This window comes from Enoplosus armatus, chromosome 10, assembly GCF_043641665.1.
Source record: "Enoplosus armatus isolate fEnoArm2 chromosome 10, fEnoArm2.hap1, whole genome shotgun sequence".
NCBI classification, from domain to species: Eukaryota; Metazoa; Chordata; class Actinopteri; order Centrarchiformes; family Enoplosidae; genus Enoplosus; species Enoplosus armatus.
This window is the reverse complement of record NC_092189.1, coordinates 9976032-9996310: the sequence shown is the minus strand read 5'-3', so window position 1 is coordinate 9996310 and position 20279 is coordinate 9976032. Positions and strand designations below refer to the sequence as shown.

Sequence of the window (20279 nt, the reverse complement as noted above, 5' to 3'; positions counted from 1 at the left end):
AGTATTTTGCCCCATTGTTTCTGAGCTTGACTCTGCTGACTGGTGTAGGCCTGTGTATCTGTGTGTGGCGCAGGGAGATCGACAAAACGAAATGTTGGCATTGCGCAAACAGCCACACGGCCTCTCCGGTCAAACCAAACTCCGTGCGCCATGTTGCCTCCTCACAGAGTCCTCTGACATGAGGAAACAGGCCGCTAGGCGCTCAGGAAAACAAGATAAAGAAGGACTCAGTGTGGCTGTAAGCGTGCATAAAAAACGGGTTTTGTTCCGATGAAAAACCCCAGTGGTCGTCCTCCAACTCGCCCTCATATAACACTAATAAGGATTTGATGCGCGTATTGTAAATCAAATGGCCGCATATCCACAAACACGTAAACTTAAGAGCGCACAATAGGCTCGCTGCAGTGGGCCAGTCCTTGAAGATCAAACAAAGACCATCCAGTTACATGCCGACTTGACAGCAGAGGAACTTACCTCTATGTGCAGCTTTTATTTTAACACACTGTCAGGGTTGCTGGCTCAGATCTCTATGTGGTTCATTTCTCAAATCTTTTTGGTGAATGATCCAGTAGAAACACCACATTGATTCGAGAAGTAACTTATTCACCCACCATTATAGATCAACTGTGTAGCGTTTACATTAAAACATGGCCCTTTACTAGTATTTTTTACCAATTCTGCTATCACACTGTGTAAGACCATGTCCAAAAGTAAGACCATGACTATTAGTACGCCGTAATTTCATTTAACAGGGGGTAAATGAAGGTTTTATTACAAGGTGATTACTATTGTCTAGGGACACGGGCCCTCTTGTGTCTACAGGGAGAATTGCATGCTTTCGATTTGACAGGAAATAGTCCTGTGGAAAAGAATTTCTTTCTTTTATTTTGGTTTCACATACAGCACATAAGCATTTAATACATATTCCACAATTTTTTTTTTTTAACTTTAATGAAGTCATTTTTTTCCTAATGAACAGCATAACAACATACATATAAATCTGGAAGTGCTTATCAAGTGACTTTGGGGACAAAAACAGGCTGTCACAATACATAATCCAAACTATATTCACAAAGTGCAGAAATAACAAATATTGTGTTCAAAAGGATATTATGCATTGAGTTTTACCAGTTCAAGCTAATTCAAAATGTATAGCAGTGTTCCTATTTTAGGCATGATGCAGGATATCACAAAATAAAACATTCTGAACTGGACAACACAAAAAGGACAACTACACATCCACATATTTATGCTCAGGAAAAAAGCTGATTTGATTGGCCTTTGGTACTAAAATGCAATTTTTATAAATGTAGAAAATGTCACAAGAACCTGGCCATATAAATATTAAAGTAGAGTAAGAGAACGTGTCACAATTCAGAGGAACAAAATGGTTGGGGGGGTGGCAGGGGTCCACTCTCTAGTGAGGTTTGAACCACAAACTAATACATTTTACCTATACTGATTAGTGTGATTAATTCATACGCATGCATCTCTGCCAAACTGGAATAACATACTTCTAATTCAGTCATTTATTATGAGAGGATGATGACGATGTCAAACACTCTACATAGAGAACTCAGTCAGAGCCATTTCTACATGGCAAAAAGTTATTTCCACCAACATTTCAGAGAAATGTTTTCCTCAGCATCCTCTTGCTCATGCACACAAGTGTTTTTCAAGCACTGGAGAGAAAGCTGCAGAGCTATTCGCTGGTTTCATCCACTTTGCCACTGGGCTCACAGAGGGGTCTTTTCTCCATCATGGCATATGGAAAATGTGGAACATCACAGCTAGTGAAGTCCAGTTTCTTGGGAACACCGCAGTTGCTAAAGTCAAGTTTCTTGGTGCCATCACAACCAAACTCCAGGTTCTTGAGCCGAGCTAGACTCTTGATGCTGCCGGGGGGCCTGCCAGGGCTGACCTTATATCCTGCTGCTTTGGTGGTACCAAGTGGCCTCCCTGGGCTGGTTTTGAACCCAGCTGCTCTAGTTGTCCCAAGTGGACGTCCAGTACTTGTACGATAACCAGCTGACTTTGTGGTTCCTGATGGCCTCCCTCTCCGCCCCGACTTCACCATGCCCTTCTTCTTCTTGGAGCCATCGGGCCCTGCAGCCTCACTGCCCCTGATTCTCACCGTCTGAGGCTGGAAGTCGTTCTGGGTGTCTTGCATTTGACATGCCATGGCTTTGTGCATGCCCTGTGGCAAAGGGGCTAGGCCTGCAAGGGACAGCTGCAAACCAGGGGTTGTCGGAGAGGGGTAGAATTTGTTGGATTGTGTGCTACATAAATCAAAGTGGCTGCCTGGATGACAGTCCTCTGCCAATCCACTCATACAATAGTCACTGTTGCTGCTGGTCACTTGATGCATCATTTTCTGTTGGAGTGCAGAGAAATATAAACATTAGGTAGGAAAGCTACACTTGCACACGTGTACCCAGAGAAACACTAACCCAAGGAAGCATTTATATTAGCTTACTTTTTTTGGTGGAGCAAACAGGCCTTTTAGCGATGCAACACAAAACACAAGTGATGTCAGACAAAGCGAGGGAAACTACAGTTGTAGTTTGCAAAAAATAAAAGATGGCATGCACAAAAATAAATGTTCATATTTTCCCCCGAAAATGCTTAAGTATTATAAGACCGTAAAATTAATAGTTCGTACCTTATTTGTTGGTGGATGTCGGACTGGAAAGGGTTAATTTCGAATCGCATACATTTTCCTTCTCCGGCAGCCACAACATCTTTGTGAAGGCGCTGGTCTAACTACGCCCTGATGTCCATCAATATTGTCCTGAAGCGGGTCTGCGATTTCTGCTTCCTATTTCATGCTCATTTAATCCTTTAAGCAGAGGTTTAGATGAGAGAGGCAGCCATTTTCGCCTGGAAAAAAAAAATTAATAAAACAGGATGCGTTGACCGCGCATGCGCATAGGAGCTTCCAGGAAACGGGGGAGAAGATCAGCAGTCACCCAATGTGTTTCTGCCAAATTAAGAGCATATTAAACAAAGACATATCGCAATTGCAAAGCGTGGGCCTCTAGTTACAATGAAATTATAAACTGACATTACTCCAGCAACTATTCACCTGATACATTGTCTAGTATTTCCGATTACTCTACTTACTAATTACACCATCTGTCTGCATCATTATCACTGGACATTGTTAGGGCATATGAGTGTACCAATGACATCAACAATCAGTGACAACACAGGCCAGTCTCCACTTTTTGTATTTTTTATTAACATCCATATGAACTTAAGCACAGACACTGGATTTATGGAGCAACTGCAGTGCTGGAACAGGTAGCAATATACATTTATCAGCGTTTCCCCCGATGGTCACCTCCAATCTTTTGCAAAGTTAAGTCCACAGGACTTAAGTTTCCTTGATGAGCTTGGTCAACTTCTGAATCTTTGTTTTGGTGGACATGTCCACATACTTGTCTCCAATGCTGACGATCATGCCACCCAGGATGGAAGGATCCAACTGAAAAGAGAAGACGACAGTTGAAATTACAAGAGGACTCTCAAAATGACATAACTGCTGATTCACTAAATTGGCATCATTTCTGGGGTGCATTGACACTATACCTTTGTTTCCAGCTTGATCGTTTCACCCTTCAGAAGAAAGCCATTGAGAGCTGCTTTCAGGTCAGAAAGATTAGCTGCATCCAAAGCCTGAAATGGATAAATATTCATTGGTTGATGTTACAACTTATTTACTGTAAAAAGAATGCAATTCATTAGTTTGAAGTGACTGATGGATAACAGGGACTGTTAATTCAACAATTCCATTTCATACCTGAGCAGTAGTGACGGAGCAGATGACCTCTCCACGGTGTGCACTCATCATCTTACCAAAAGCAGTGATAACGTCACCAGTTAGAGGAAGACGACCATTGTCAGACAAAACATCTGCAAAACAAAAGCAGGATACGTTTGAGAGATTCCGCTTCTCTGTATTACCAACTGATGGCCTTGAGTTGTGAACCCTTTATACAGTGACAGCAGTCATTGTATTACATCAGTTAAAAATATAGTTTGTGATTTCATCCAACAGGTCCTGCAATGTAACATTTTCACTTAAATATCAAATTTAGAAACATACACTCAAATGTATTTAAACCATGATCAATATAAATATACTCCAACACTCACAGGATTTGTGGAGTAATGCTGCTATGGGAAATGCATTGGGGAGCTTACAACTGGCAAACTGAAAAGCCATTTTTATCTAGATTATTTGTATTTGAGAACATGTATTTATACAATTACACTTCTCCTGCGACATTGAAAACCGTACACAACATGTTTCATATATGTGCAGCAGATTGTAAGACCACATATATAAAATGCAAACCAGCTGCATAATGCTAGTGTTGTCAGTAGGACTGACAATCCTTAGCTCCCTGTGACCTCCATAGGTCCTCCAGAGGTCACAGGAACCAAAGAAAGACATTAAGAGCTGAAGTTTATTTCAATTTTAGTGTGTCTATAAGCTAAATTATCTAAACAGTTATCTTAAAAGGACACAGTCAAGATAAAGAAATAAAGTAAACATAGTTTTTCTAAATTAAACTGCACAAGATGGTTTTCTTTACTACACACCTATCTGCAGAAAACAAGACAACAGAAAAGGGTTTGCGTATACTATTCTACCCAAGTCTGTATTACATTTCAATTTGGCACCAACCATAAAAAATAAATCTGTTTGAGGCAAGGGAACCAAACTTTACTGTGAAATTAATTATTTGCATGTTGGTTCCTGTGAGCAAAAAGAAAGTAACAGGCTTATTTCAGTTTTGCAAAGATATGTATGAACACTCTACTCAAACATACACTCACAAAGATTACAATGGTCTACTTAGCTATGATCAAGATAATGCCAATGCTAAGGCCAAACTCATAGCAGTAATGGGGCAACTCAGCCACTCACTGATGAGGTTCATGGTGATGGGTGAAACCTTAGCCTTTGCAAGAGCATCATTGAAAGTCTTCTGCTTGAGGCTGCGCTTGACATGAGGATTCATTACAATACTGGAGAGCTTGGGGTCCTTGATCATGGCCTGAAAAACAAAATGAAACAACAAAAAGCAACTGAATATATGCACTAGAGGAAAGGTAGATACTGCATGGATTGATGAAATTTGATCAGATCTTTAACCAAATGCTTCATTCATCAGATATACAGCACAATTATCTGTATTTTTAACTTACTGTAACTTTTCCAAGCTCCTGCTCCACTTGGTCCAGTTTGTTCTGCTTACTGGCAGCTGAGAACAGAGCGGTAGCATAGCGGCCCTCCACTCCATAGACCTGGATGGGAGGCTAGAAGATACACAAGAGATTAACTAAATTGCAACCACTAACCTTAACTGTTACAATCTGTGACGTTAAACGAGCGGTTATGCTTCGTGCAGTCTGACGTTATTTACCTTGACCAGTTTTGATGCAGGTCTGACCACAGACGTGCTGAACTGGCGGACCTAGAAAAAAAATGCATGTTTTTTTTAACACGGAGAAATCAGAACTGATGAACTTTTGACATGCTTTGTACCATTTACGTTAAAGACAGCTAGCTTGTAGGCTAACACGTTAGCAGTCATTCAAGTGCAATGCCTCGTGTGAATTTGTTGGACATTCAGCGTTACCCCCTGGCCTCCAGGTCGAATACAATACTTAAGACACGTTTTTAGGTTATAAAAAATACGGTGCTAACTATCGTGAAATGATTCAAATCGCCAAAATCATTGAATGTCTTACCTGCTGTCCTAGCATGAGTGCTGCCATTTTCTCCTACAGCTGTCCAGAGTAGAACAAACGATTGCGCATGTGCATTTGAGAGGGCGGCGTCTAGCTGTGGGTAATGTAGTCATAGGATTGTAGCGCATTCAGACAGGGAAAGAAAGGAAAGGCTATCTAAATGGACAGCCAGAAACGTTTACAAAAGTTTAAAATTCCGCACTATACTTATTCTACCAAGTGAAAAATGCAATCAACTAACTTGATAAAAATGATGTTATATTTTAAAGCGCATGTTTTGTAAGGCTTAGCAGAGTTACATAAAAACGAATTTAGGCTACTGGTATACTGATTGCTCGTTTTTCCACTTTACAGAATGAACCCCTTGCTGACAAAATGATCCACCTTATTTAAAACACATTTGGTAACCAGTTTTGATAGATATGTCTTACCTGTAGGAATATGATATCTCACTTAGAGCCAATCACATTGTCTGTACTGTACTTTTGTTTGTCTATTTGTGTTTGTTGTGTGTGTGTTGAGAGGTACTCTTCAACAGGTGCTGGACCAATCCTGACTGGTGATCCCCTCACTTTTCTTCTGGCGCCGCTAGAAGGTCAAAGTGTTCACATATCTTGTGCAATATCTCAGCATGTACTGGAAGGATAGGTATATTTGGTACAGAACATTCATAGTCCACTGAACCATACAATAGATTTTTTTTTTTTCTGTAAAAAACGACACAATTACCAAAGAAAGACTAGAAATCTCAGCAGAAGAGCTGAGCTGGGTGATAATTATTTGTGCATTTGTGTGGTGGTTATTATTAGCTAATATAATTTTTTAAAATCTTAGTTACTCATTGCGCAACTTTTATGTAATGTCATACTTCTGGTATAGGTTGCTTTTCCTCTTACATTCATTTCTAAGCTAGTTTAATAACGTCGCGTTACTAACTAAGCTAGCTAGATCTGATTTGAAAGCTAACTAGGTAGCTTTTTATTACAATTCAATAAATTATGGTTCCCCATAAATAGGCAAAACTAACTTTTATCACAGGTTACACCCATAAACTGTATTATATTAACGTTATATGATATATGTATATACAGTCTATGGTTATACCATATATTGAGATATGTTTCATATGTTGAGATGTAACGTTACTCACCAAAAGACGTTAACTAGCTAGCTGTTTTTGTATTTTTGGTGACGTTACTGTTCAGTCGTTGGTCCGGACTGTTTCCGGTTTCGTCCAGCAGAGGGCAGATTAATCATCAATTTCACTTTTAAAATAACCGACAGCCAGAAAACACAACATCAACAAGCTAAACTAAGACCACATAAAAATAAACCCATTATAATTTCACCCGCCCGCACAAATAAACGAGACATTTTTCAAACAACGCTTGAAGGGCCCACCAGGGACGCCATGACGTAGTATAAAAATGATTTGTTGCTCAGCCTGGCTTTGGACCAGAGTTGGCAGGGTTGCAACAATCTCTCTCAGCTAGTTAGTTTTATTGTCTTCGCGACACTTAGCAGGCAACTGTGTGACCTTGGTCGTTTAACAAGGAGACGTAGATCATTTCTGTATCATGTGAACTAAACACTTTTGTCCCCACCAAACTGCAGGGACGCAGGGCAGTTGACGCATTCGTTTTAGCGGAGCACACACGCACACACGCACATACACATACAAGCTGCGAATGACCAGAGAGAGGCTTGCTAGGACGTAGCGTAGCCGGGGCCATCAAAACGTAACGAAATAGCGAGAGGTTTTCCTGAGGTATTTTAAAGCTGGTCGGCTCGCTAGCTGACGGCAAACCAGGCATGGACGACAAGTCATTCACCAAGGAGTTGGATGGATGGATTGAGCAACTGAATGAGTGCAAACAGCTATCAGAGAATCAGGTCAAAGTCCTATGTGAAAAGGTAAGGTCTGCGCAGGTTTCAGCTATCAGTCGTTAGCTTTTTATGCTAGAGGACCGTTCGCTGTTACATCTCCTGTGTCGTCAGGCTGTGTTGCCTGGACTAACGTCAGCTAATGCATGTGGCCTTGCTTTGGAGCACACCATTTGGCTGCAACTGCGTGCATTGCTATGGGAAAGTCACTAGCCAAGAAGATGGAGGGAGATGCCTGCAAATGTTTTCCCTAGCTACGCCCACTCTTAGTACCTCTTCACCACTGGAGTGCACTGGCACTACCACAGCAAACTGTATAACAATATGTTGTATCCTTCACAGTCTGAAAAAGGATTAATATTCAGTGTTTCAAGGCTTTATTAAAAAAACAAACAAGCATGCACTCCTACACTGCACCATACTGGTGTGTTACCTGTTAATCAGCACAGTCCTGTGTTTTCTTGGTCCTCCATTTAAGGCCAAGGAGATCCTGACAAAGGAGTCCAATGTGCAGGAAGTGAGATGTCCGGTGACAGTCTGCGGAGATGTCCATGGTCAGTTTCATGACCTAATGGAGCTGTTTAAGATCGGGGGGAAGTCTCCAGACACTAACTACCTTTTCATGGGAGACTATGTTGACAGAGGCTACTATTCTGTGGAGACAGTTAGTCTCCTGGTTTCTCTTAAGGTAAAAACAATTGGCACTGGTACTGTGACATATACTAAGGATAATGCTCACCTGTGATTATTGTTGTGTTTTGTTTACAAATACATTTTTCTTTTGTAGGTGAGGTTCCGTGAGCGAATCACAATTCTCAGAGGGAACCACGAGAGCAGACAGATCACACAAGTGTACGGCTTCTACGACGAGTGCTTAAGGAAATATGGAAATGCAAATGTTTGGAAGTACTTCACAGATCTGTTTGACTATCTGCCCCTTACTGCACTGGTAGATAACCAGGTATGGTTGTGCAGTCAGATATGGAATATGACATAAAGCGCAGATACAGGGACTCTGTCATTTATTTTCTCTTTCTTCTTTAAGATTTTCTGCCTCCATGGAGGATTGTCCCCTTCAATAGACACACTGGAACATATCAGAGCGCTGGATCGCCTGCAGGAGGTTCCTCATGAGGTAAATTCAGTCCATGTAAATTCTACACATTTGACAATAGAGGAACTTCTCTTGAAGGTTCTTCTAGGTGATTAATTATTCTGTCATTTACCACCATAACATATGGATGTTAAGGAGTGTGATGGTGCATGGGGCTGCACGGATGCTTCAACAAGTTTACAGTTTTTACATTGTAATCTGCTATACATGCACATTCATCAGATTTCATTATTAAGTGTAGAGCTGAAACGATTGGTCGATTAATTCATAGAGAAATAATTGGCAATGGTTTATTAACGATATAAGATATGTTTTTAGTAAAAATCCCAAAAATTCACTGGTTTTAGCTTTTTAAACTTGAATTTTAAACTTTTATGAAAGCAAACTCCTTTTCGTTTTGAACCGTGGTTTTGTTACTGTATCAACTTGAGCTTTGGGACATTGTGATAGACAATTTTCTGACCATTTATAGATCAAGCAATAAATAAAGAAAATAATCAGCAGATTAATCAATAGTGAAAATTGTTTTTAGTTGCAGCCTTAACAAAGTCTGCAGACTAAACAACACTGATGTTTACTGCATGTTTCAGGGTCCAATGTGTGACTTGTTATGGTCAGACCCAGATGACCGTGGTGGCTGGGGCATCTCACCCCGTGGTGCTGGTTACACCTTCGGGCAGGACATTTCCGAGACGTTCAACCACGCAAACGGCCTAACTTTGGTTTCAAGAGCCCACCAGCTGGTGATGGAGGTACTTCAACTTAGTTTATCCCCCTGACAGTAATTATTTTTTTCAGAGACACTTGCAGATGCAGCTTTGACATAACATGTGAATTTAGAATAGGTAACATGCAAGTAATCTCTTGATCTAGGGTTATAATTGGTGCCACGACCGCAATGTAGTGACGATCTTCAGTGCACCAAACTATTGTTATCGTTGTGGGAACCAGGCAGCAATCATGGAACTTGATGACACATTGAAATACTCCTTGTAAGTAAAGTTTTTTTTTTAATGTCATGGAATGGGGGTTTTATAAACATTTATTTTTTGTTAGGCACCTTCTTTAAAGATAATTATTGATGAAACATCTTTACATGTGAGTTGATGGGGGTGCTGCCCTTTGTTTGCTTTAGCCTACAGTTTGACCCTGCACCGCGCAGAGGAGAGCCCCATGTGACGCGGCGTACGCCAGACTATTTCCTGTAAAGATCTCTGGTGCGGAAGGCAAGAGGCTACACAGAAGCTTGATAGAAGAAACATTCATAACCCCATGGACCAAAAGAAAATTGTGTGCCATAATCACAATGAAATGGAAACTGTCACATCTAGCTAAAGACCACCATCCTTTCAACTTTTTCCTCTCTGTGCATGATGTTTTTATTGCTAGAAATGATTGCTACTATGAACAATACCGTCACAATACCTGCTGGTTTTGTCAGGAAACATGAATGAACTAATGCTGAGAATAACGACTAATTGTAAGTAGTCTTTGTGTTAGGGTGTTAATGATGACCAGAGTGTGTTGCCATATACAGTATGTAGGCTGCATCTTTCACTTGGCATGGCCTCAAATCAAAGGTTGCAGTAAATATAATGTGTACTCTCTCTTTTTTTTTTCTTTTTGTAACTGAAGCGCAACAGTTTATTTTGTGAAGTGAGATGATAGGGTTAGACGTCAGAAATGAATCTGTTCTCTTTGCACTTTTGTATTTGATTTTTATCACACGGCACCGACAGACTATATTCTTTTTTTATACCCTGTTATAGTTTAAGTAGCTCTCTCTCTGCTCTGCTGTCTCTTATGGGACTTAATGTAATTCATTTAAGTAGGCAATATTGGTACAAATGACATCAGTTGTAAAAGATAACTTAATGTTTTGCAGCCACAGCTATATACGAAAATAAAGACTGAAGTTGCTTCGTCATTTATTGCCTTTAGGTACAGTTTGTGACATTACTCCCTCTCACCAGTCACCACTAGATGGAAACAGACACCCAGAAACTGCTGATGATCAACTCTGATAGGATAACCAGCCTTACTGTGAGTGTGTGCAGGAAATTGGGTAATTTTATTTATTTATGTTTTATTATAGGTGTTTGATATATCATGATTTTGAAACATGAAAGGGACGAGACTGCTGGATTGCAGCCAAGCCAGAGGAGACTCGTTTTGCTTTAAATTTTGTTTTATGATTTTGTTATGTATCTATTTATTTGTATATGAACCAAATAATGCTTTGTTTGCTTTAATGGACACTTACTTATTTCACAAGACATTAGTGTCGCCTATTAATGTCAGGCTGGTGTACATAGAGTCATGTGTGTTTGGAAATCCAAAGTTTTACCAGTTAATGATTTACTGACTTTGAATCAATGTGGCGAAAATAACACAACATTAACGGATGTAGTGCTCAGCTCGCTCCTGAAAATAAAAGCCTCACTTAAAGGACGAAGAGGAATGAAACTTGACTTGTCACCTCAGATGCTGCCCTAAGATTTATTGTTTTATGAAAGAGTAGAAAATCATCATGCATCTTCAGAACTTTTTATTCTATCGGCCACTCATCATTACGACTCCAATCTTTTCCCAGTGTGAATTGCTGCTTCGAGGCAGGGCTTTTATTTTGTCAGTGCGGCTCCTGACGCTGGGGGATGTGCCTGTGTGCGCTGCGTGGCTCTGCTGACACTGCTGCATGTAAAATTAGCTGGCTGCAGCCTTTCAGGGACACCTCTTGCGGACCGCCGGAGCCCACAGTGCAGTAAGTAACCTGGCCATATTTTTTAATGGCTGAATCAAGACGTCGACATAGAATAGAGCAGCATGCACTGTGTGTCTGGGATCTGTGGGGGGGGGGGGGAGCTGTCATTAGACGCGTTTGGCTCCTGGAGAAGCCTGCTGGATGTGTGGATGTGGCAGGCTGATACTAGTTGAATCTGGGGCGCACAGCTGGACAATTATCGTGCTGGACAGATGTCGTGCCTAATTAGCCGTTTTGAGATGACGATCCTTGTGTTTTTTATTGTCTGGAAAAGGGTGAACCGCTTTGTTCCAGATGCAGAAACACCTCCAGTCACAGTCCAGATTTGACTGGTCTACGTCGAGTTGAACAATTAACCGTATCCAGTCACAGAGCATGTTTACCCTGCGATCACACACAGAAGGCAGCCCTTCTCCAATGTAATAGATGTCACACAAGGAACTAAGGCTAAAAATCTGCCAGGAGATGCCGCATTAGTATTTGAATGATATCTTTGATTGTATGGAGATGTAGTGAATTGCAGGTTAATGTGTAGCCACGCAGGCCGCATTTGATTGGTTGAGAGTGAGGGCAGAAGCAGCTGAGGGGCTTATAGATCAAAGGCCGTGTCAGTCCAAAGTTCAGTCCTGTATCACCTTCATTAGTGATTTAGCATTATATTAATGTTATCAACAGAAGAGTGCCTTGCAACCTCTGTTCAGACCCGCTCATGCAGTGATTCAGTGTTTCATTGGATGAGCTCAGAGAAGGGGGTGTTTTGTTGTCATCTCGTGAGAACCCTATGGAGTTTAATTCAATTTAAAGACACAGCATGCCCCCCTGCACCCCACAGCCGCCGGCAAACAAGAGACTTATGTTTTCTTGTCAATCCAGCAGCCATCTTTGGTGCAATTTCAGGTGGAGCATCATGCTGCAGGTCCCTGCCTAGACTTGCTGCACTTTGGTGTGTGCCAGTAGTTCACGTGGAGCATAGAACAAATGGTTAAAAACCAGATCAGACTGGGTTACATGGACCCACACACACACACACACAGGGAAGAATGAGCATGCAGCACCCACAAAGCTGATGTTTTTGATAGCGCAGTGTCCGTTCAGTGCAGGCCGGTCTTATCTGGTTTCAGACTGTGAAACCATAAATGCATAAAGTTGTAATGAAATACTCACTAGTGGGGGGGTGATAATAAAACCCAATTATTACATAACCTGCTGTGCTTTTATCGCTTAACCCTTAATACAATTTGTAGTTTAGTGATGAAAATGATAAACACTTTGTTCAGCTGTTCACAGTTGTTCGCGACGTGCACGCAGAGGGGCTTTGTCACTTTCCTAGAGCTGCTTTTCAGCCACAGTTTGGGGGTTGGTGTGTGCTCATAATAGGGCTTTGCAATTTAGTGCTTCACAACCCTTGTGTCAGGTCAGCCATCACCATGGCAACATTATGCTGAATAAGCAGCACCGCAATTCAGAAAAGGGGCTTTATCTTCGTGAATTCTCCTTCACTGACTTGTGTCTGCCAAAGAAAACAAGAAGTGAAAGTGTGTAACTACCGAGGTGAGTGGTGAGCAGGGCCCTTGACTCCTGCAACAATACCAGTCAATATCGGCCTCATACAGTGCAGTTATGAAACCCAGTCATTCTGGATAACTCTCACACATTATTGTTCCAGTACAGAGAACGTGTACATTAATTCAGCATCTGAAAGTCCTTGAACCTTGAAAGCATCATTCCTATATATGATACGATTATAGTAACATTGTTCTTTCTCCAGATAAATATGGCAGCAGAGCTATCCACTTCCATAAACATCAAGGAGCCCCGGTGGGACCAGAGCACATTTGTAGGTCGGGCCAAACATTTCTTCACTGTCACAGACCCCAGGAACATCCTCCTCACCAACGAACAACTAGCTCATGCACACAAAATCATCACTGACTACAGGTAAAGCAGGCTGCAGCAGTAGCAAATTCACCAAAATTCACCAGCAACAAGATGTAAATCCAGTTCTGTCATGAGATGGGTGTGCTTTAAATGTTTCCTTTACTGTCTCCTAGGCAAGGCGTAGTCTCTCCAGGCCTGACAGAAGATGAACTGTGGAAAGCCAAATATGTTTTTGACTCGGCTTTCCATCCCGACACTGGGGAGAAGATGATCCTGATTGGCCGCATGTCAGCGCAGGTTCCAATGAACATGACGATCACTGGATGCATGATGACATTTTACAAGTAAGGATTTTATTATCAGACGGTTACACTCAAGCTTATAGATTTAACTCTATACACTACAGCTATGGCTGCCAACTCCAAAGCCAGTACTTGTTCCTTGGCTGATTCCTACAACTTAAAATATTGCCACTTGTGCACTAAAGGACATCTGGAAAGGCAAATATTTGTTTGAGCCTAGTAATCCATATTTTTAGTCATGTAAACTCTTTCTACTGAAGTCCATTTTCATAGTTTCTAACTAACAGCAGCAATAAAATCCAACCTTCAGTTGTACAACAAAGCTGATACAAAACAGTCTTGTAGTCTGTGGCATCTCTACTCTGTCCTCGCTAATGACTCCACTGTTTTCAACATTGCAGGACAACTCCGGCTGTGTTGCTCTGGCAGTGGATCAATCAGTCTTTCAACGCAATAGTCAATTACACCAACAGGAGCGGCGATGCTCCAATCACAGTCAGGTAAGAGACAGACGTTTCTTGCTACTGACACCGGCTCATATTAACCCTTTTAATTCAACAGTTTTTGTGTTTTTTTTGCGTGATGTGATCGGTGACTCTTGCTCTCGTTTGCAGTCAGCTTGGCACGGCTTATGTGTCTGCCACCACGGGGGCAGTTGCCACCGCTCTAGGACTAAATGCACTAACAAAGGTATCAATTCATCTAACCCCATTCCACATCTCATTTTAATGTATCGACCTCAGCCGCATGGGTGTGCTGACGTTTATGTTAGCCACGGGACAGTCTCTTTGTCATAGAAGAGCCATATTATTTACAGGGTCACGCCCTGGTATCAGCATGTTGTCCTGCCAGCTTTTATTGTGACTTTGTGTTATACACCCTGAGTTATGGTAGAAAAGCCCACATGTGCAACTTCTGAAATATAACCTGCAATAACCTCAGACTTCCACTAGTCTGAGAAGTTTGTGCTATCAGTGTACAGCAGAGCCAAGTGATTCATTTCTTCCCTCCTGTTTTTTTATACCTCCTCTCGCCTGCTGTAGCACATCTCACCCCTGATTGGACGGTTTGTTCCATTTGCTGCTGTAGCTGCTGCTAACTGTATCAACATCCCACTGATGAGACAAAGGTAACGAGGACATACAAAGCACATAATCGTATTTAAGCATGTCATTACAACTGCAATACATACCGGCTTTAACCTAGAGGAGACACTAATGGTGACAATGTCCCTGGAAACAAAGATTTTAAGGCTGTTCCTCTCAGTAGGTGTAATAAAAGGTCTGCTGGATTCCTCTGATTTAATTTGCTTTGCTCCTTGTCTTCAGAGAACTTCAACACGGCATTCCCATTACAGATGAGAATGACAACCGGTTAGGAGAGTCGACGAAAGCTGCACAGCAGGCCATCTCTCAGGTTGTGGTCTCCAGAATCCTCATGGCTTCTCCAGGAATGGGTATGATGATCTTTGTTTCATCAGTCCAATTAGACACCTGATGGGAGGTTTGTTAACTCCCCCACTGGCAGCTGGTGGCAGCGTTTAATTAAAAGGAAAGCAAAATAGTTTAAAACCGCCAACTTTGTTTATTTTAATAGTTTTAGTTGAAAATGCATTGTGCTGTGATATTTTATTTGTGTCTTTTCAGCTATCCCCCCGTTTTTAATGAACCATTTGGAAAAGAAGGCCTTTCTGAAGGTAGGCATATTTCTGAATCAGTTGCATCCTTTAAGACCCAAGGAACCTCCTCAACATCAGCTTAATCATCACAGATTTAAAACACCATGAAGGTGTAAGTTAAATGCTGGGAACCTCGTGTCCCACGCTGTGTCTGCCACGCGGTTTTCCTTTCGTAATCGCACATCAGAGGAATGAAAGCACAGAGGACATGAAGCCTCTCTAGTATGGGAATTCACTGCTGCTTTTGTGCCCCTCATTCGTGTTTCTGCCTGGTCTTTTCAGAAGTTCCCATGGATGAGTGCACCTATTCAAGTCAGCCTGGTGGGATTCTGGTGAGTCGTCAGAGATGATCCACCTGATAAACAGCCATGTGAAATTCCTGTGAAATTTCAACCTCATTTCTTACTACAAGGATATGAAGTGTCTGTGATCCTGAGATTTATGTCACTTTTAAACGTTGCTGTTCAAGTTATTGTGAAATATCTAAAGAGGAATGTGCTCATAAGATTTATTAGGTCTGAGCTCTCTCAGCCCATTTCACCGTGATTTGGTGTGTTTTGTGTGAGTTCAGAGGCTCAGTAATTTATATATAGTATATATAGCTATATTAACAGTGAAGTGGTAGTCAGCAGGCAGGAGATTTACAACATTTCTGAATTTTCAGTACACACCACAGATCCTGTTCTGTATTCCTCTGAAAAACTATCCACATATCCCCCAACGTCTTTTGCTGATGTTTCCTGGCTCCACTTTGCCTCCTGTGACCTCCAGAAAGACAAATTAATATCACATGTAGCATTCCTTTAGTTTAGCAGTGATTTGAGCAGCACATCCTGCCAACTAGCATACACACACACACACACACACACACACACACACACACACACACACACACACACCCACCATCTTGTGTTCTCAGGAACACATTATACTGTAAAATGAATATAGCATTATTGGTTTAATATTATTTCCAATTCTATGTTGTCTTTGTGTAATTCCGCATCACAGAAGATGGCTATGTGCTACCTTCTATATAAAAGTAAAAAAAAAAAATTTTTAAAGAAAAACCTGTGGCAACCTTGCAGCTCCTGTAAAATAATCTAAAGGAATGAAATAATTCTTATTTGAGAAATTTCCAAAAGATTTTGTCAGAATCATAGCACCATGAAGGATACTGCAGCCACATGGCTTTTCAATATTAAATCATTATAAGTGGTTCCTCAACTGTGGTGAACTTTTTTTTTCCCTTATGCCCCCTGGTGTCAGAACTTGTTAAAAATCTGAAATTCACTGAAGGCGAGCAACCTTTTCAAACGTGGGCTTTCATAAAATTTTGATGTGATTGTAAGATAATTATTAGAATAAATCAAATATATTTCAGGACTACAGTATTAACTGTCATCCTTAGCATTAGCTTTTCTATCAGCCTCATTGAGGTAGTCCTGGTCAGCATAGATGAGAAAGCCAGTGAAGGTGCTGTCTGTCCAGAAAGGGTCAAAGAAGAGTCCGTTCTGCTCGGAGTAGAAGATCTGAAGCCAGACCTGGTCTGACCGCTGCAGGTGGAGAACAGTAGAGTAGAGTAGACCAGTTGTAGGGGTGGGTGATGTGACGATGTATACCATGAGACAATATAAATTTGTCATTCACCTGAGATTTTGCTATACCTTTTATACCAAGGTAGATTCCTTAATATCTCTGGTTGTTTTAGGCCATTGTTTGCAATGTAGCAATGAGCAGGAGTGTTTTACGGCAGAGTCTTTATTTTAGTATGAATTATTAAAACCCTCAGGATTGTAATAACTTTGGTGACCCCTTAACTTCTCATATAGCGCCATCATTGGGTCAAAATTTAGTTTGTCCAATACTTTGGTTTGTGACCAAATACCTGCAAAGCTAATGACATTCCCATCCGCCTCAGCTTTGTGTTCAGGGCTAATTATCAAATGTTAGCATGCTAACACGGTAAACTGAGATGGTGAACATGGTAAACATTATGCCTGCTAAACATCCGCATGCTACTATTGTTATTGAGAGCATATTAGCATGCTGATGTTAGCATGTTGCTCAAAGCACCACTGTGCCTAATTACAGCCTCACAGAGGTGCTACCATGACTGTAGACTCATCGTTTTGTTTTATACATAGATTTCCAGAAAGTTTACTGTATCATAATATGTATCAATATTGTATATGGACACACGCAACACCGATTTAAAGCTTGTACACATGAAACAGCCACCTGGCTGTGACCACTTGTCCATTGGGTGTCTTTTTAGACAGTCAGATGACGTAACAGAAAGCTCTGGACTGTCTGCCTGTACTGTATGTTTCATAGATCTGCGTTTCTTTTTCAGTTTGGTGTTTGCCACGCCACTGTGCTGTGCATTGTTCCCTCAGAAGAGGTGAGTGAAACGTTGACACTGCGATAACAGTAACCACAGAAGCCTTTTTCTCTAGTTTAATATATGCAGTTTGCATGATTCTTTTCCACCTGAAAAGTTGCATAACACGCCTACAGTGTGTGTGTGTTTGACCCATTAACCCCTGCATTTCTCCCGTTCCCTTCCCCCCCGATCCAGCTCTATGTCGGTCAGCGGCTTGGAGCCGGAGCTGCAGGAGAAAATCCGGGCCAAGCACCCGGGAGTGGAGAGGGTCTACTTCAACAAAGGGCTATGAGTGTGCAGCCCCCTCATCCCAACACTGCCATAACACAGCTGCAGGCTCAGTCCTCGCCTCTCTGCCAGCCCTCCTCATTCAGTGTGCCAAAGTTAAGTTTGTGTCTCCTCATTTCCACCATTCAGATGGATATCTGAGGACCCCCTCTCTCAGTCAGTCTCTTTGTAACGAGATGTTTGCTTTTGTCAATGTGATTGTTGATTTTACTGTAACTGCTAGAGAAGATGTTCTCCGACTGGGCCGGATAAAAAGTGTAAGATTGTTTTTAAGTGGACTTTTTTTTTCTGTGCAGTATTTTTTTCTAAGTTGGTGACTTGTCGATCATACGTCGCCGCCAAAACCATTTTCATTCTCTCCTACCTGAGGTTGGCAGTCAGCTTATTTCTTACCTGCAGTGTAATTGATTATAATCAGATTTTAACATCGATTAGTCAAAGACCTCATGCGTTTGCCAAATCTATACTCGCATTTTTTTAGACCTCATCAACGATTACAACCTCCTACTCTTGACAGTGTTATTTCAAAGAATGGCATTCACTTTAACTCTAACTTAATTCAGTTCGTTTTGCCAAATGAGTGACATTCAGTGAGCCTTGAGGCCTGTTGACATCTAATCATGAATCTGAAAACAGTTCTCCAGGGATCCACCCTATAAAATGTGATGCTATGATGGTGGCAACCATTGATGGGCCAACACGGTGCTATTTGATGTCTTAATAATCAGTGTTTATCATACTATTTATTCTGCTTGCCAAACATGCATGAACAAACCACTCCTCATACAAGCTTCATGGGATTCAACCCATCATTTTTACAGAAAATAGTGTTTCTGTATATTCAGTCACACAAGGCTATACTCAGGAGAGCTGAACGGTGACAAAATGTGTTATTAATGATCATTTCAGCAAAACACACTGGTTCTCACTCATCTAATCCCTAATAATCCAGGATTTTGTGATCATAGTAATTGATACCACCAAAAGTCAATAACTCATTCATGCCTTATGGACATGTACGGCATCTATCTTCTGTATCTTAATGCAGCATTTATTATTACGGCACAAAGTGGCACATTTTAGATTCATGAGGCAGTTTTATCATTTTTGAGGTATTATAGTACATTTGTTTGATGTCTGTTAGATATGGATGTCAGTATTGGATAAAAAATGCCAAAAACATTCTCAAGATAGTATTTTTCATGGCAAGGAAGGATCCATCTGACCAGTATGGTTTTTACATGTGACTTTTGTCATCATGAATCTGCCCCCCCCCCTTAACATTTTGATGTTAAAGTGAGAAGTCTGTACGCCTTAGTTATTACATACAGTTACATCAGCATCACAGAGCTCTTCCCCAGTGAGCTGATAAAGCAGGTGCAGTCTGTTGTCCTGCAGTAGTCAGTATTCACATGATGATGCCCGTCTGGTATGTTTGGACACAGTTGGTGTGAACTGTGGTGTGTGGGCTCGTTACCAGATGGCGTTCATCCAAAAAGGCTGCCATGTTGTTCTGCTAGTGTGTAGAGAGTTGATGGCATTTGTGTGCCACATTTACAGCTGCTGTATTTTACTTTGAGTTGAATTCTAGGCCAACATCATATCAGAGACTGTACAGCGACGTTACAGATGTACCATTGGATATTTTAAAATCAGGGATGAGGATGAAAAAGAAGGACTTGATGCCACAAAACTCACAAGCAGAATTTAGCAAATCCTTAACCAACCTTTGAAACTTTAAAAAAAGATTTTAGGATCCAGTGTGTGTTTAAATCATTTGGTCCAATTAATGTTTACATTTCAAATTTAAATGCATCATAAACGCTTGTGAACACTGATTTGATTTCATTGCATCTTTTGCTCATCATGGTGTGTAATTTCTGTAAGGTGTTTAATGTTTAATATACTGTAAATCTACTGACATATATTGTTGTATAAGTAACTTCATTTTAGATCGTCAGTGTTACCAGAGATGCATATTTTGGAGTTGGAGCTGTTCCCTAGCTGGTTTGAAGTGACGTCTGTTATTCTAGTGTTAAAGGTAACTGAATGTAGCATTTTCCAATTGCAGCTGTTTGCGGTGTGTTAGTCCAGAAAAGCACAATGTTGTAACAGATTTCAAATGCTGCACATTTTTAAAACTTGTTCGACCTGTTCAGTTTCCTGACCACAATGCATTTCAGCACATTCTTGATCAGTGAGGGAGCAAGAAAAGGTGATACCCTTTG

The 20279-nt window shown here is 41.1% G+C and overlaps 4 protein-coding genes across 4 annotated transcripts; 2 read left to right on the top strand and 2 right to left on the bottom strand.

Moving 5' to 3' along the window:
- Positions 1-899: 899 nt before the first annotated feature.
- LOC139291499 (UPF0461 protein C5orf24 homolog) lies at positions 900-2875 on the bottom strand. Its single transcript, XM_070913543.1, has 2 exons — positions 2663-2875; positions 900-2374 (listed from the first exon to the last, which is right to left on the bottom strand). Exon 2 carries the CDS (start codon positions 2369-2371, stop codon positions 1703-1705), a length of 669 nt encoding a protein of 222 aa, XP_070769644.1. The 5' UTR covers positions 2372-2374; positions 2663-2875; the 3' UTR covers positions 900-1702.
- Positions 2876-3219: 344 nt separating this feature from the next.
- On the bottom strand, positions 3220-5812 carry atp5po (ATP synthase peripheral stalk subunit OSCP). The gene is made up of 7 exons (XM_070913220.1): positions 5764-5812; positions 5436-5486; positions 5218-5328; positions 4937-5066; positions 3803-3915; positions 3592-3678; positions 3220-3487 (listed from the first exon to the last, which is right to left on the bottom strand). Exons 1-7 carry the CDS (start codon positions 5788-5790, stop codon positions 3377-3379), a joined length of 630 nt encoding a protein of 209 aa, XP_070769321.1. The 5' UTR covers positions 5791-5812; the 3' UTR covers positions 3220-3376.
- Positions 5813-7540: 1728 nt separating this feature from the next.
- LOC139291317 (serine/threonine-protein phosphatase 2A catalytic subunit alpha isoform-like) lies at positions 7541-10688 on the top strand. The gene is made up of 7 exons (XM_070913317.1): positions 7541-7677; positions 8126-8335; positions 8435-8608; positions 8693-8782; positions 9352-9513; positions 9635-9753; positions 9897-10688. The coding sequence occupies exons 1-7, from the start codon at positions 7576-7578 to the stop codon at positions 9967-9969; spliced, it is 930 nt and encodes a 309-aa protein (XP_070769418.1). The 5' UTR covers positions 7541-7575; the 3' UTR covers positions 9970-10688.
- A 799-nt stretch (positions 10689-11487) lies between these two features.
- On the top strand, positions 11488-18055 carry sfxn1 (sideroflexin 1). The gene is made up of 11 exons (XM_070913318.1): positions 11488-11522; positions 13291-13460; positions 13574-13744; positions 14104-14202; positions 14317-14392; positions 14746-14831; positions 15031-15158; positions 15349-15398; positions 15663-15712; positions 17734-17781; positions 17959-18055. The coding sequence occupies exons 2-11, from the start codon at positions 13297-13299 to the stop codon at positions 18053-18055; spliced, it is 969 nt and encodes a 322-aa protein (XP_070769419.1). The 5' UTR covers positions 11488-11522; positions 13291-13296.
- Positions 18056-20279: the final 2224 nt, after the last annotated feature.